The 18,199-nt window shown below is 45.0% G+C and overlaps 1 protein-coding gene across 3 annotated transcripts in view; it reads right to left on the bottom strand.

Moving 5' to 3' along the window:
* Positions 1–18,199, bottom strand: part of LAMA1 (laminin subunit alpha 1) — a 692,815-nt gene that overhangs the window by 344,759 nt on the left and 329,857 nt on the right. For all 3 annotated transcript variants that reach the window (XM_085605997.1, XM_085606000.1, XM_085605998.1), the window contains 2 exons: positions 4,457–4,558; positions 1,953–2,164 (listed from right to left, as the gene is read on the bottom strand). In XM_085605997.1, coding sequence (XP_085462123.1) covers positions 1,953–2,164; positions 4,457–4,558 — 314 coding nt within the window. The remainder of the gene's footprint in view (positions 1–1,952; positions 2,165–4,456; positions 4,559–18,199) is intronic.

Genomic DNA, 18,199 nt, shown 5'->3' with positions numbered 1-18,199 from the left:
TCCAGGGCTTCTATACAAATACATAAACTGTCACTGATCCCCTCCCCAGGCCTTCAGACTAGAGCACTGAGGAGGTGGCCCCATGCACACCCCCTCCGAGGGTTTTAAAATAATAATAATCCTTGCATCAACTCTCGCGCCATGGCCTACCCCAGGGGATCCTTGCTCTTCTGCAGCAGAGCTTTCCATGCACTGTTGACTTGGGGGTCAAAGGTCAAATCTATCTCCCTTCAATATTTTGGGCCCTGTTGGGCCATTCTGTATGCTCTAGGGCTCATTTTGCTCCAGATAGTGAGGCCAAGCCACCTGGCCTCCTGACCTCTAAGGTGGCATATTTTGCAGGGAGCTGGTGTCACTGACTCCCTGCGCCAGTCTTTCTTTTTCTGTCCTCTGGAGCTTCTCTCCTCTAGTATGGGTGCAAAATTCCAAAATTTGCCCCAACTGCCCTGTTTGGGTGTTACGGACAAGCTTCCATGGTTCTGAAGAGAGACCCATTGGTATTGGGGTCAACTCTAGGCAAAGTCCTTAGTTCAAGAGGGCATCAGAGGTTTCTCCTTCCAGTTGTCCCTGGCTGCTGCTGTCCAGTCCCTGTGTCCGGCTCCAATAAAAAGCACTCTGTGCCCATTGTGCAAGGGTTTTGAAGTGGGGGTGGTAAGTTCTAGAAGCCAGGCACCCCGGTCAACCCTAGGGTGCCATATCAACTCTCCACCCCTCCTGCACAGCATGCCTGGACAATTCAAGGTGACACCATCCAGGAGTCACTGGTCACAACTCCTCTGGGCTCACAGCTCAGCTCCTCACTGACATCACTGCTAGGGCCTTTGCCACCAAAGCTTCAAAGAGGTACCCCTCCTGTGTTGGCTCCAGTGGTTTGGGCTTCCTCCTTTATTGAGTTGGGCTGTTCGAACCCTGGTACAGTGTGAAAGCTATTTAACAGATGTAGATATTCTTCCCCACCCCTTTCTCAAGTACTGACTAAAGCATTGTTAATTGCTCGCTTTATGTGGGGGAAGCCTTTGTTCCTTCTGCTGGAGAGCAATGTAATTAACTTGGCCCACTGGGGTGACAAAATGCCTGGGCTCTGATCCTGAGCTGAGCCAGAGAAATATGATGAATCTGGATCACCCATAAAGTATTTATATAATTGTTTAGGAATAGTATAATCCATCTTGGCACACATGTGTCACCCTATTTTGATACCTTGATGGACTCTGTAGGTCAAAGGAAAGCGAAATTGCAATCTAAGGTAGAGTTCTCCCTACGTATATAATAAAGTGACAATGCATACAAACAGTAAATCACACTGACATTACCTATGAGTGTCCCCTAATATTATAAGGCCTACCCCAGGTCAATATCTAACTTACGGAGTCCCCTCTGCACTAGCCTACCTGTGTGCAGTACAGGGCTGCGACCAACGGTAGTCTCACACATGCAGCCCTCAAACATGTGCACTCACATGTGCACCCATAATCGCGTGTAACCAGTCAAGTGCCCCTTACCCTTGCAGCGCCTCAGTGGACTTATTTACCGGGTAATTTACCATGGATGAGACACCAGTTGTGGGGCACAGTAAAAAGTCCAAAACCAGATAATCCAAAACAAAAAATCCAGGTGGATTAAAAGGGCAGAACTCATTTTGTAACATATCCTCTGACAGATCTCCACAATCAACAGTGGGCCAATGTCACTGAAACCATATGTATACTGTATAGTAGGACACAGTTGTTATTCCAATTAAATATGTAAGTTCTAAAAATGGAGGAAAACTTTACACTTCTAAAGTTCTTCATTTCTAATTAGAGACAGAAATACTGTAACTGCCAAATCTTGTATATGTAATGAACATTAAAAGGTCTAACAGAGATATCATCACCAGGCACATGAATTAAATGAAAATAAAACCCACAGATTTGAATTCATTGACACGGTCCTCACTTCGCTAGCCTTACCTGAAGACAGCGTTCTGCGCAGTGCTGTAACTTGCACGGATCTGGAGACTATTCACATTTGCCAAAACAGTCATTAGGAGGTCCCGGTCTACAGGTCTTTTTGTATAGAAATCTACAAAGTTCTCAGGCACAATTTCCACTCCAGCCCCATGTTCTTCAAACGGCTGTAAAAGCAGTCCATCAGACCGTGTGCTTAATGAACGCCCATTTCCCTAAAACAGAACAGAAACAAGTTTTTGTGAAGATAGAGAATTAATGATTTTGGTAATTATTTTGTTAAGGTTGTGTTTTGTACAATTAGGTAATCTGTAAAGCTGTCAGTATAGTCTTTCTTTTGGTTTTATTGTAGAAGGCTCTAAGAAAAGAGTCCGTCTTGACCATATATTTCTTTCTAAGAGTCCCCGTGAAGCCATTTTTCTAGTGCTTCATTTCATTTTAATGTGGTCATTTGTATTAGTCTTATTTTTGTATTTCCATAATTAATTACAGCTGATAGAAGTCAAGTGGGTGTGCTTGGGGTGAGAAGCAAAATGTCCAACCCTGAATGATGAAACTTCCATTTCACAAAAGATGCATGATTACGGCAAGTATGGTAAATGACTAGCAGAAAATACAGCATAGGTGTGAATGAAAAGAAGAGAACCCGAAGAGTAGAGAAAGCAAGACAGAAATTGAGAGAGAATAATGGACTGCGAGAGAAGTAAAAAAGAAGATGAGACACACTGTTATGTGATACAAAGGTGTGTCACATGTCACATATGGCATATTCAAAGTCTTGTTACTTTTAGCATATAAAGCGCCTACACATGCTGCATCTTCTAAACACCAGAGAATTTGAATTTGTAGGGGGGAAAGGTTTCATGCTCCATGATGATGATAGTGACTAGAAGGAGTACACAATGCACAGAGGCGCATAAAAAGCATGATCACGCATTCTCCATATTAATTTATTTTCTTGAATCTCCTGCTGATTTATTGTGGTGTACATCAAACAGAAATACTTACTATTAAAAATAAATAGAAGTGTCAGGTAAGAAAATCTCAATAACATATTCAACTTGCAAATGATGGAATCAGAGCAGGCCTCACAGGCCATCAACAGGTTAACATTGTCTGGTTCTGGGAACCTGGGCTTCAAGGTCCAAGTGGCTCCAGAGACGGCTGATTTCAAATAGGTGACCACCATGGGGCTTCAAGCAGCTTGACCTTGCAGTGATCTTCACAGTAATAGGTCAACTACTCTTCTCAAGGAGGGAAGATCATCTTCTTTTTGCATGTCACAGACACAAGATGGGCCCATTTCTAGGGCATATTCCAAGACCTTAGACGAAGGCAGTAAGAGTCTGTATCTGGTAAAGTCACTCTGGGCTGGTGACTAGAGTATATTTGATGTCCTGACAAAGCATGGGATAAACACTCAAAGAGGCCAGAATCTATCCTAATTTAGGAGCACTGTAAGGGTGCCAAAGTCAACTAAAGGACAAGATATATTTCCATTTTGAAATCGTACTCCTCACACACAAAAAAGTGCATGGTCCAAACCAGTCAGGGTTGGAACGAGACTCTACCCCTGGCTGCTGGCTACATGCTGTTTAAGATAACTAATGGGGAAAAGTGGGCTTGTAGTAGAGTGGGGAAACTAGATTGGCAGGGGGTAGATTTGTGCTGCCAACAGACTACTAGTTAACTACAGTTCAGACAGGATTGAAGGACATGCAATTTGTCAGAGTACAAAGGCATTCTAAACATCCATATTGTGCAGACATATGTTGCATTTTCTCTAGGGACAACAGTACAATAGTCACTCTGCCAACAGTCTTAATGTCTTAAGCACAAGACACACACATCACAACAAACTGCATGCCAGGCATACTCTAGAGCTCTACAGAAGGCAAGGACGCCAGTTATTGCTGATTGCTCAGACGTTTATACTAAGAAAACAGGTACACAGGCTTCATAGGAGAGGTACTCACCTCTATTAGAAGGGGGAGCTTCCCACCCTCGACTATTGGTGGTAATACTCTTTTGGCTATCCTTTAAAGGGGAGAGACTAGGCTCTAACAGTGACTGTGATGAAAATCATAGTGCACCTCAAGTAGACAAAGTGACTGGGGGATTGTTGAGGGGAACACATAAGGCAGATCAGAATAAGTAGCCAGGAATGGTGACTCATCTTGTTTGGGCAATTATAGGACTCCTGCCTTGCTCATGAGATAAATGCTGTTCTCTAGGTGCAGTAAAGAGATTATGAGGCTGACTCAGTGTTTCATCTTTCTGAGAACGACACGAGTGCCATTTAGTTGGATGATGGCAACATAGACTATTTTCAGCTTTATAGTGCAGTATAGAGATTACGAGGCTGACTCAGTGTTTCATCTTTCTGAGATCGACACAATGAGTGCCATTAAGTTGGATAATGGTAACATTGACTATTTTCAGCTTTATATAGATATTAGAAATATCTTGTTTTGTGTCAACAATACAAGTACAGATAAAATAATTACCTGAATGATTACATCCATGTCAGACAGCAAATCGCTATCCGTAGAGTCCACTGGAATGTCATAAGACACTGTGTATTTCAAGAAGCCACCATAGGCTGTTAACTGAAATGACATTAAAAAGATAAAAACAGAAGTATTACATGTGGTAAGAGAAATGTTTGTCATACATATATTAAAGATGGCCAGATAAACAGTTTGCATTTTCTAATTCAGTACTCTCAGGGGCACATAACTAGTGTCAGAACCCTGCTTCCAGGGGTTTTTAGTATCACGTTGTCATGCTCTGTACATTGAATTAAATGTTGTCTAATAAAAACCTTCACACTACCTTGTGTATTCCTTTCCTCATAAATTCCTATCTGAAGCCCCATGGTCAACCACTGATTCTAGGTTAGAATCTAAGTAGTAGTGCGGATTATTGCGCTTACTTTAGAGGGTGACCAAAGATTGGTTTCCGATCCAACAACGTTGCATAAACGATTGTTACCTATTGAAGATGTAAGGCTGGTACGAGGCAATACAATACATCCAATTACTTTGAAGTTCTTGACGGCATAGAGAATTGAGAATAAATAAGTTGATATTGTACGCACTTGGGGCCTGATTTAGAGTTTGGGGGAGAGGGTACTGTTTCAATGGTGATGGGAGTACCATTGCTGCCAAAATGAAGTTCTGCCCGCCTCCTTTAGAATCGGGCAGAAAGTATGTCAGCAATGGAGACAACTCCATATTTCCCTTTAAATTCCCCTCTGATAGGCTGATGAAGAAAGGATCATTAGATGTTTGGACATTTGTCTGCGTGACCTATTTAGAGTGGGAAGACAAATGGTCAGTTTTTACTTTTGCAAATTGACGTCCAAAACATGGCGGTAAGTGAAAGTAGAAACATTTCAATGATTCCCCATGTCATGGGCGAAAACTCCCATGGTGAGGAGGGCATTGATTTTTTTTATTTTCAAAAAGAAAATCCTGCTTTGAGATTTTGTTTTTGAAACAGAAAAATATATTGAGAATGTGCTGTACAGCACCATCATGTTGACTGAGCTAATGGCATACTTTCAATGCGCTCACAAGAACCGCAGTGACAGTGGTTCCCTCCAACTTAAGAGATGTCTGCTGGGTTGGCGGGCATGTCTGAATCTGGAGTACTTCATCAGAGCAACAGAGTATTTTACTCTTACATCCCCAGGATGTTTAGCGCCGGGACACTCAATTCAGTAGCTGTGCGCTCTATAAATTCTTAGTAACATAACATAACATAAATTCAAAACATGAAACAGAACTATCCTCTTTTGGACAATGGAAGATTTAAACACGGCAGGAAAATAATTTTTGGCATTTTCTCTGAGCCATTGTTCTCAAAACATTTCAAGTTACCCGTCTAAGAACAGAAGAATGGATCTCTATATTCATGGCATCACAACAAAGAATCACTGAAGAACAATAAACAATAAATTCCAAAAAGAGACAATTCACACTGACAATGGTTTCATGATAAATACAAGAAAATGTATCTATAGGTATGAGTGGCAAGCCAGTTCTAATGATGTGTGTGTTTGTAGCCACCCTGTATCTTCAGTACAATATAATCTTAGCTACTTGAGTTCCTACATGTGCCATTGAATTCATCATCTACTGCATACTTACACCACATGCAAAATGGATAGTAAATGTACTTCATGGCACTCAACACAAAAAAAGAAGCTTGTGTACCTTTCACACGATCTAAGCGACTTCTCCTGCAACACTTGTCTTCAGCAGGTGTGTTGTCAGTGTGGTCAGTCTGACAAGCACATGACACCTGCACAGCAGTTGACCACAGCAGGACTGTCCCAGGGCACGGTGTCCATGGGTCATGCTTGGCTGCCATTGGCTCTGATTCTTTAAGTCTTCACAGCCATTGCTACATTGTACAGGGCTATACTAGAGCAGCATGCTCCAGACGTGGTTTATTGCTTCTGCTCCACGCTTAAGCCACTGCTTATGGGCTGAGGCTTGGCAGGTCTGAAATCAAGTGACTCAGTAAAACTGATTGACCCACTGAATATACATCAGCTAGAGTACCTTTGTGTAGGCTAGCAGTCCCTGAGAGGGCTAGGAGTTTGCGTTGATGATAGCGGGGTTGGAGATTGTTGGAAGGAAATACTATTTCAGTTCTCTCCATTGATGCTTGTTTAGTGCTGCCTTCATCTCCAACAACATATGACCCCAGTCTTGCAAATACCTCACTGCCTATCTGCATTTAAACGTTCAATTCTCTAAGAACTTTGCATCATCAACAGAGCCTACCAAAGAAATGGACCACTACGTCTACAAATTACATTCAAACAATACAAGCAAACTAGGAAACTGGGCTGCAGGCTTGAACCACAGATCGTCATACCACCTTGAGATACAAAATCCATGGGAGGGTCCAATTTGTTGATACAAGCCGCCAAGCTCTCAAACTCAATGGCCACCAAGATTCGAAGCATCCAGGGGCATCTTGTTTTAATCCAGAAGCAAGTAAAATTCAGAAGAGAAGTGAAAACATGGTTGTTCCCATGGTAATTAAAGTAACAGTTCACCATGGACTGGAACTCAGAACGATGATCTTTCAACCAAAATAAGCACAGTCAAGAGCTCTTGAAAAGCATAGACCAGCCTGCCATACCAAGAGGACAGACACAGGCATTCAGCCCAAATTTGGGAGCTCTACCCAGCATAATTTCACAATGACTCTAAAATAAGGATGGGAATAAAATAACTATTCCTCTCTAATCAACACTAGCTGCCACTCTTCACTGCAAGCCTGTAACTAGCTTGATGAAATATCCTCCAAAGTTCTCAGAGACATATTAAGCTATGTCTACCCCTCCTTACACGTCTAACTAACCACAAGACATAGGGCAGTTCATCTAGTCTTGATGATGGTCCTCCAATAATCAATCTGATATAATTCATGTCACTGTATCATATCATATATCAAATCAGTACCATGTCCCTAATCGTCACTAGGACAGGCATATAATGTATAAAAAGACATATGGAACGTTGGTGGCAACTGGACGGTCACATAAAGGCTAGTCCAGCACACTTAAAAAACATTCAATCTAGGCCTGCCAGGATCAAATAGATTTGGCACAGATTGTTGGTCAATGGAGGACTTTAACATAATCCGCCCTACTAGTTCTGAATAATCACACACTCTGAGCATTTATATCATATTATGACAAAAGGGTTGACAATAATGCAGTACATGTTGAAAAATCTCTTTAACTGACATCTCATAATGACAATATATAAAGGAGGACTATAATGCAGTCTATCCTAGTAGATATTTGATTCCCCGTCACTCTTTAGCCATGCCTGTTACGGCTTGCAGATCCATAAGATCACACAGTGGACACCCTCCTGCCTCAGCCAGCATAAGAAATCTGATCGAGAACATAAAAGATAAACTAGCAACAGAATAAAGAGACCTGTATAGTTACTCAGAGCAGTCAGGACAACACATATTTTTAAAATGTGTATGTCTCTTACACTTCCTCATTCACCACACTGCTAAGAGCTGTGTCCCATTACAGGATAACCCCAAACTCAGTGATCATTATGCAAGACATGGAAACATTTCCTATACAGGTTCAAAGCAAAGAGAAAACTCTTTCAACCACTCACCAACATACCTGCATGTACAAGGCTTTAGCATCCCACAAACAGGTAGTAAGTGCTATAAAGAAAACTATAACATAATACAATAGAATATTAATTGCACAGCTTGGTCCTTAAAGAGCTGCTCATCACCCTACAGGTCCCATCAAAAAAGTGACTCAAGTAATGATTGAGAAGTGTAAATTGAACCTGGGTGTCAAAAGGAATTCTAAAGGTGTAAATTCAAAAACCTAATCAGTATCTGCAGAAGTATATGACTGAAGATTGAAATGAAATGAAAATAAAATGTATAAAGCACAACTAATATCTGAGCGTGTCTAGGTGCTGATCTCAGAGAGGTGAACTGCAGTAAAGGGAAAAGAGACTGGGAGTATTGGTTAAAAAGCCAGGTTTTGAGTGCTTTTCTAAAAGCTACCAGATCTGTTTTCTTTTTTAATTCCAGGGGGAGAGAATTCCAGAGTCTGGTTGTGTTCACAATAAAGTTTCTGCCGCCCAGCCATTTTTTTTGTATTTAGGCACTATAAGGTTATGTGCTGAGGCAGACCGAAGTGGTCTGGGTGGGACATACCATTGAAAGCTGTGCTTAAGGTACTCCGAGTCAATGCCATGGAGTGCCTTAAAGGCAATGCACAAGGCTTTAAAATCAATGCGCTTCTTGACTGAAAGCCAGTGCAGGAGACTGAGCGCAGAAAAGACAGATTCGTACTTAGGAGTGCCTAAAAGCAAGTGTGCAGCTGCATTTTGTACAATCTGGATTTTGATCATGCACTTTTTTCTGATATTGATGAACAATAGTCAACCTTTGATAGTACAAGGGCTGAAGTCACGTGTATTTGTAGATTGGGTGGAATAAAGGGAGAGATCTTTCAGAGAAGTTTAAGCATGTAAAAAGAGGCAGAAGTGATGATGTGGCCTTCAAAGGAGAGTTCGCTGTCATATACTACACTCAGGTTCCTCACCTTGCAAACAGTGGTAGGAAGAGAGCCCAGTTCCTGCGGCCACAAGGTTGGGGTCCAAATGGAAACTTTCTTCCCAAAAGGTAGAACCTCAAGTTTTACTTGAGTTGAGCTTTAAGCAGTTTAACGCCATCCATTTCCCGACCAGGAGCAAGCAATCATGGAAATGCGTAACAATTTGTCTATCATCGGCGTAGGACAGTACCAAGAACTCAAAAGACTGAATCAGTTTAGCCAATGGGGCAACACAAATATTAAAGAGAGTAGTGGTCAACGATGAACCCTGGGAAACGCTATAAAGTAGTGTAAAGGTGGGTAGACATAGCCATTTGCAAAAATCACATAGACAGCAGATTTGAGAGACTTTCACAATGTTAAATATCTACTCAGTTCTTAGGTGCAGCTATACAATGCTTACAAAAAGCCTTTCATAGCTGGAATCTGCCCAAAGATCTCTACCTTTAAAGGGTCTCTTAGTGAGACATTCAATAAAAATACAATTGTACTAAAGGTTCACATAAATATAAATATTATATATATTACCTACTGGAGGTTGCCAGTCCAGTTGATAGTGATACTAAGGACCATGTTTGCAAAGAAAAGACATTTTTTGGCTTGCCTATTTCTTTGCCGTTGTTTGACAATGAGTCTTGTTGTGCATGGAAGAGTTTGGGGTGAACCGTCAAGCGGGGGCCGAGAAAAAGTGGGGGGGCAGCAAAAAAAGGCGGAACCGGTGGACAGAAATGCACCGAATTTGGCAGAAAGGTAGATTTGTTTACACAGATCACTCTTTCACTTATGTAGTAGTTTTTGAGAAATCCAAGGAAATCCAAATTTGTATATCTGCGATTGTGGCTAATTTGCGAATAATAACAAGCTTGTGCAGAGAACTGTGGAGCTATGATTGGCTGCCAACACTTCAGCCAGGAAGTGTTGTCAGCCGTCTTAGGATTTGGCTTGAAGCCGAGTCCCAAAAACAAACATTAAAAAAAGGAAGGGGGAAGGGTAGGAATATCCTGACCCCCAAGCTTTGGTCTTGGGATCACAGAGGTACCCCAGCAGGGCCAAAAAAGCATTTTTTTTTATTTTTGCTAAAAATTTGTAAAATTTGCAGCAAAAATGGGAAAAAAACATGTGTGGTAACCGCTCTTGTCTATACTAAAGCCCCTGGGTGGGCCAGGCCTGGAGGCATGTGCACACCTTCAAAAATACAAGAAGGGGGGTCCATGGGGCCACCCTCGTAGGGCATTTTTTTTGCCACCTCCTTCGGCATATGTTAATATGGAGCGGGGGCAACGCGGACAACCACCTGTGCCCCGGGGATCACCACTTCCCTGGGGTATTTTTTTCATAGAAGGAAGGAGCCACGCGGCCCCACAGTCTGGGCTGTTCTCAGCGCCGGGGACCACCACCTCCTCGGGGCAGATGAGCAAACAGAAGGAGGGGGGCCATGTGGTGGTCCTCCTGGAGCCATAAATGGTCCTGGGGACCACCACTCCCCAGGGCCAGTTCCTGCTAAGTCTCAGGGGACATAGCTGTTTGCTTTTGTTCACTCAGAGTCTCACACACCCCGCCACAGATGCACTCAGTCTCCCACACCCACTCACAGACCTACCCAGAGATCCATGCACTCACTCACAGACCCACTCAGAGACTCATGTACTCGCTTACACACCCACTCAGACACTCATGCACACACACACAGGCCTACTTAGAGACTCACACACCCACTCACAGACCTACTCAGAAACTTGTGCAACCACTCACAGACCCACGCAGGCACAAGCACCTACTCACAGACCCATTCATAGACTTATGCACTCACTAACAAACCCACTCAGAGTCTTGTGTACTCACTCACACACCCACTCAGACACTCATGCACTTACTCAAAAACCTACTTAGACATTCATGTAGCCACTCACAGACCCACTCAGAGACTCACACACCCACTCACAGACCTACTCACACACCCACAAACAGACCTACTTACACACCCACTGATACTTAGACACTCTCACATCCACCTGCAGACTTTCTGAGATACTCATGCACTCACTCACACACTCATTGTCAAAGGTTAGTGGTTACAGTTAAGAAATAACATTTAAAAAGTCATAGAAATTCATTGAAAATACCAAAGGGACATTATAGTTGGGAAATAGAATTAATAAACCTTAGAAATTCACTGAAAAAATAAAAGTTACAGGGACATTATAGTTAGGCTCAAATTTCACTCATACAAAACCAGTGAAATTCTTACACCCCCACAATGCACTGCTAATGACCTCAAATATTACATCACTCATGACATGGTCAGTGATATCACTGATGACATCTCAAATGACATCACTGATGACATCATCCATTCAAACCCCATAAAACCTCTCATACATCCACTCACACACCCACACAACCACTCACATACACATTCAAAGACCTAAACAAGTAGTCACAACCGTTCTGTCACCCATACAGTCACTCACACAGACACTCACCCACACATCTACTCACACAGTCACATTTTCACCCATACAGCCACTCACACACCCACTCACCCATCCATACAATCTCTCAACACAGCCACTCACTCACCTATACAAGCACTTGCACAACCACTTACATACATATTCACACATCCTTACAAGCACTCTCACATCCACTGTCTCCCACACACCCATTCACACAGATTATCACTGTCCAATACAGCCACTCACACACCAACTCACTTAACCAAAATACCCACTGAAACAGCCACTGACTCACCAATACAGCCACTTACATACCAATTCACTCATTCATATAGCCATTCAGACACCTATACAGTCACTCACACATCCACTCACCCACACATCCAGCCACTCACAGCCACTCACTCACCCATAGAGCCACTGACACACCAGTCACTTACCAATACAGCCACTCCCATAGCTACTCACCCACCTACAGAGCTGCTCACACACCCACTTATTCACCCATACAGCCACTCACTCACCCACTCACACACCCAAACAGCCACTAACACACCCACTCACACACAGACACACACGGTCACACAGCCACTTACATAATATATGTTTGAAGTAGTATCACTCATTAGTAGTACACCTAATATACTAATTGAACTTTTGCAGTACCTTAATATATATTTTTAACAATCATAAACTCTTGTAAAATACTTACATTCACTGGATTATACCATCAGTCATGTCCTTTGAGAAGTCAAAAGTGAAGTCATCAGTGATGTCACTGACCATGTCATGAGTGATGTAATATGTGAAGTCAAAAGCAGTGCATTGCTGTGGTATGAGTTATAGTTAGCTCAGATAACTATAACTGCTGAATTTCACTGGTTTTGTATGAGTGTAATTTAAGCCTAACTACATCGTTACCAGCCATGTCTCCCTGGGTGCCCTGGAGTGCACCCAGTGTGCTATGATGAGGACTGTGTGGGGAGTCTCTAGGCCCCCACGGTGCCAGCCAGCTTCCCACCTCTACGGGAGCCGGCATTGCTCCCGCATGCAGGGAGCTGCTAGAAAGGCAGTGAACAGTGAGGTGATTGAGATGCGCACCTCAACTCGTAAGTGAGGCATCCCTGGTGATGGTATCTTGCGGAACTGGGTCAAGGAAGTTCGCTTGTGTTCCACCACTGCAGAGAGCGATGTGTGCTGCCCCAAACCAATAATAGATCCTCTAGATGACCCTCTACTTGAGACCTCAAAGCACTGCAATGGACGCCTGTGCAATCTAGAGTGAGGAACTATGACTATGCAAGATACCATCATACAGAGCAAGCATATCACATTTCAGACCGTTACCTGACGATCTGGCTGAAAAAGATGTCACAAGTTTTGAAAGCCTTGTACTCATGCTGAACTGGGGAAAGCCTTCTCCACCTGCAAGTCTAGGATGCCCCGAGGGAGGGTTGCATCCAAAGGGGCTGGAGGTGGGGTTTTGTCAGATGGATGGTGAAACCTAGACCATGTAAGGTGTGGATGGTAGTTTGGGTATGCATAAGTGTGTGGCGCTCTTGATCCGCCATTTGTTCAGGTAAGGAAACATGTGGATGTCTTTCCTTCTGAGATGAGATGCCACCCCAGCCATACATTTGGTGAAACCTCCTGGAGCTGTGATAACCCCGAATGGAAGCACTTTAAACTTGTAATTTTTTCCACTCACCACAAACTCAAGTATATTCAATGCGCTGGGTGGATGGGTATGTGGAAGTAGACATCCATCAGATCGAATGTCTTGGAGATTCACCATGTGGAAATGTTTTGAAAAAATGTATTTGGTGAGGGGCCTGAGATTGAGGATGGACCTTAGGGTGCAGTCCTTCTTGGGGGTAAGAAATTACAGGGAATAAAAACCCTTTCCGCTGTATTGTTGCATAACCAGCTCTATGGCCCCTTTTGTGAGGAGGGCCTATATCTCTTCTTAGAGGAGTCGCAGCTGTTCTGTGAACATTCTGTCTGGGAGGGAGGAATGTTTGGTGGTGTTTGAGTCAGTTCAAGACAGTACCGCTCCAATAAAATGTTGAGAACCCAACTGTCGGAGGTAATTTCTGCCCAATGGAGCAGAAAACACTGCAACCTTCCCCCAATAGGCATTGTGTGGATGGGGAAGGTGGAGAGTGTTACTGTTTTGGAAGGGCTGCCCCTTTTGGGGCTGTGCCCCTTCCTCTACCCATGCCATTATTGCACCTGTATCCAGGTTTCCGGGGTGGTGGGTTTTTGTGCAACACGGCATTGGGAGCATCGAAAGCAGTCATGAGAAGTGATTCCTGTAGTGCACCCATCGCTTTGGCCATGCCAGTGTCTTCTTTGCTTTTTCTAACATCTCGTCGACCTGGGTCGAAGAGATGCTGGCCATTAAAATGTACATTTAGGAAGTGCTGCTGTACCTCTGGTTTGAAACCAGACACATGCAGACAAGCAAAACTATGCAAGAGAATGCTGGTGCTAACGCCACGAGCGGCTGCATCGGCATTGGGAGCGTCAAAAGGTGCCATGAGAAGTGATGTCTGTAGAGCACCCATCGATTTGGCCAAGCTAGTGTAATTTTTTACTAGTTCTAATATTTTGCGACCTAGGCCAAAGAGATACTGCCCACTGAAGGTCCTGCTATACCAAGATGTTGGTGTTAGAGAAAACTTTTCCTTCTGCCACCAATTCCTGTCTCTTCTTGCAGTACTGCTCTGGGAGATGTTTGGAAGATGGTCCGCCATCTAATTCCACTGAGCATGGTCGTACAGGGAGAGTGAGCCGATGGAGTCGGTGATGCACCAATGCATAGCACACCTGGGCACCCGGGCAAACGACAGAGCCAGAAAACTCCACACCTGGATCTCCAACTGTGCAGACAAGCTCGCCCCGCTACGCAACCCCGACTGACAACGCCCCAGGAAAGCCGCCTGGTTCACCACCGCTCTCCAAGAAGCCAGACGCACCTGCAGATGCCTGGAGAAGAACTGGAGAAACACAAAGACAACCGAAAACCACACCACCTACAAGGACGCCATGACGGACTACCACAACCAGATCAGAGCCACCAAAAGGAACTTCACCCACAACAAAATCCTGGCCAACTCCACCAACTCCAAGGAACTTTTCAGTGTCATTCAAGACTTCACCAACCCACGCAGCATAGCCACAGACATCACTCCATCCCAAGACCTCTTCGACAAGTTTGGAACCTATTTCCACCTCAAGATCAAAAACCTCTACGACAACTTCATTGACCATCCACCAGGCGCCACAGATGGCCCCTGCCCCCCACAAACACCAGCCAGCCCACCATCTCCAACTGGACACCAATCACGGCTGAAGACACCGCCTCGACCATGAAAAGCATCCACTCGGGGGCCCCCACCGACCCCTGCCCCCCTCAAATCTACCACAGAGCAGCGGCCGCCATCACACCCGAACTACAAAGCACCATCAACACCACCTTCAAAACAGGCACCTTCCCAGGCGACTGGAAGAGCGCAGAAGTCAGACCCCTGCTCAAGAAGCCCACAGCTGACCCCACCGACCTCAAGAACTATCGACCCATCTCGCTCCTCCCCGTCGCAGCCAAAGTTGCAGAGAAAACAGTCAACAGGAAACTGAAACGATTAATTGAAGAGAACGCCGTCCTCGACCCGTTCCAATCCGGATTCTGAAGCAACCACAGCACAGAGACCGCCCTACTCGCTGCCACAGATGAAATCCGCACTCTCCTGGACCAAGGCCACTCCGCAGCCCTCATCCTACTCAGTGGCCTTCGACACCGTCTCCCACCGCACACTAGTCGCCAGACTACACGACGCAGGCATACAAGGAACAGCCCTGGACTGGATACGATCATTCCTCACCGGAAGAAGCCAAAGGATCAGACTCCCACCCTTCCTCTCCGACCCCACAAAAATCACCTGCGGAGTTTCACAGGGTTCATCACTGAGTCCCACCTTCATCAACATCTACATGGCCCCCCTCGCAGCCATCGTCTGTTAACACGGCCTCAACATCATATCCTATGCCGACGACACGCAGCTCATCCTCTCCCTCACCAAAGACCCCACCACTGCCAAACTCAACTTCCAGAAAGGAATGCAAGACGTCGCAGTCTGGATGACCAACAGCTGCCTGAAGCTCAACGCCGAAAAGACAGAAGTCTTCGTCCTCGTACCACGCCTTCTGCATGGGACAGCACCTGGTGGCCGACCTCCCTCAGAAGCCCACCTACCCCCTCAGACCACGCCAAGAACCTCAGCATTGTACTCGACTCATCACTCACCATGAACCAACAGGTCAATGCCGTCACCTCCAGCTGCATTAATACCGTCCGCATCCTCCGCAAGACCTTCTAGTGGATCCCCCCTGAGTTAAGGAAAGCAGTCACCCACACACTCATCACCAGCAGACTGGACTATGGAAATGCTCTCTACACTGGCAGCAAAAAGTCCCTACTCCGCAAACTCCAGACAATACAGAACACCGCCGCCAGACTCATCCTCGGCATCCCCAGACATGAACACATCAGCCAACACCTACGAAGTCTCCACAGGCTCCCCGTGGAGAAAAGAGTCACTTTCAAAATCCTCAATCACACCTACAAATGCCTAAACAACAACGGACCCAAATACCTCAACAACAGAATCAGCTTCCACGTACCCAAAAGAAACCTCCGATCTTCCAACCTTGCACTGGCCGAAACCCCGCGCGTCCACAGAGCCAGAGCAGGCACATTGCAGCCAAGACCTGGAACGAGCTACCGACAGACATCAGACACGCCCCCTCCCTGAACACCTTCAGGAAGACCCTCAAGACCTGGCTCTTCGGCTAAACAGATCTGAAGACCCTCTCCCCCCCCCAGCACCTTGGGACCCTCACAGGTGAGTAGCGGGCTTACAATTCCCTGATTGATTGATTGATTGATAGCAGAAGGTGCTGCTAGCCTCTGACTCCTGGCATCAATGTTCTTTTTCTCCCGGTCTGGAGGGGGCGTATACCCTGTGCCCTGAGTGTTAGCTCGTTTCTAGCTGTATGGACTACTAGAGAGTCAGTGAGTAACTAACCTTGTATATATGGAGGGTCATTAGGGGAGTCCTTAAATTAATGATCATCTCTAGGTGTAACAACCCTCGCTTTGACTGCCTCCTTAAATATCTCAGTGGCTGGTCTAAGGTCCTCTATTGGGCATGATAAAGGTACACCAATAAGCGCTGGGTGGAGGAGAGGATCTCCATGAGGAAATCATCTTCCTCTTGCTGCACATGCATCTCCATGTTGCGGAAAGTAGCTGCCCTATGAAGGACCTAATGGTAAATGGTGATGTCTTCTGAGGGAGAGGATTTTGCAGGGTACAAGTCTGGATCTGGATCCACTGATGAGCAGTGGCATAAGAGCCAAAGGGAAGACTTGGACAGTGCCCACCCCCTGATTGTGATAAACCCCATGGTGAGTGCTTTGGAGACTCCACATGCAGTACAGGAGAACTAGGAGAAAGTTGAGAAGGGGGAGGGGTGCGTGGAGGAGATGGAAGAGATGGTCGATCAATTGGCAATGGAGAGGTAGCCCTGTAGAGCATTTTAGGCTTTTTTTGGGAGTGGGAGGGACAGGAGGGTTGAGGGCATCCTCAAAAGTCAACTTCCTCTTTTGAGAGACTGAGGGTAATATGTATAAGGAAATGGCGCAGCCCGGTGCTGCGGCAAATTTCCCAGCGCTGCACCATTTAAAAACTGCAGGGATGTGCCATATTTATAAGAATATGGCACACCCCTGTGTTTTCATTAGCTCTGGCCCTAAAAATAGCTGCCTAGTGCCAACACAGACACGCTTGAGCCATAGTACAAGGGGTCCTGCATTGCAGGGATGATTGGTTATAAGCAAGAAAGTGTCCCCTCCTGTACATAAACAATCAGTAACGGTGATTTGCTACTTCTATGTGTGCATCACACATAGAAGTTGCAAATCACCATTATTTAATGATTGTTTTTGTGCAGGAAGGGACACCTTACTGCACAAAAACAATCATTAATGGTGTTTTGCTCTTTCAATTTGTGCTGCAGAATGCCGCACACAAGGAAAAAGCAAAATCAAGAAGAAATCAAAGTATTTCTCCTTGTTGTGCCAATCTAATGCCGGCTTTAGCATGCTGTTAGGTTTTGCCGCTGCCTCAGATTTACACAGCTTTGTAAATCTGGGGCAGTGTCAAAAAGCAATTGATGTTGTAGTGGAACGCCCACAGCATCATCCATTGTACGCCCAATTCATGCAGATACCAGTGTGAAAGGGTACCATATTTACAAAGCGGTGTTAAGCCATGCAAAGTGGCTTAACGCTGCTTTGTAAATATGGTGCAGGACATTGCGACACTACCATCGAAAAAAGTGACGTTCCGGTGGCACAATCCCCTTGTACATATGCCCCTGAGTCTTTTGCCAGCTGTGGAGGCTTTGTTATGATATGAACAGTGCCCGGCTGGTTGTGGATCCACTGCTGCTTAACATTGAGATGTTCCTGCATTCGCTGGAGGATTTGTTGGTCGAAGTCCTCACAGGCAGAAGAGGATGCAGCAGTGGAAGGAGTTCTGGAGTGAGCAGAAAAGGGGCTTGATCTTGACTCAGAATGCCTCGGCCCTGAATGCTTAGAGG

The sequence above is a fragment of the Triturus cristatus genome, chromosome 5_1, assembly GCF_964204655.1.
Source record: "Triturus cristatus chromosome 5_1, aTriCri1.1, whole genome shotgun sequence".
Classification (NCBI taxonomy): Eukaryota; Metazoa; Chordata; class Amphibia; order Caudata; family Salamandridae; genus Triturus; species Triturus cristatus.
The sequence above is the reverse complement of the archived record's forward strand: the minus strand, read 5'-3'. Positions and strand labels throughout refer to the sequence as shown.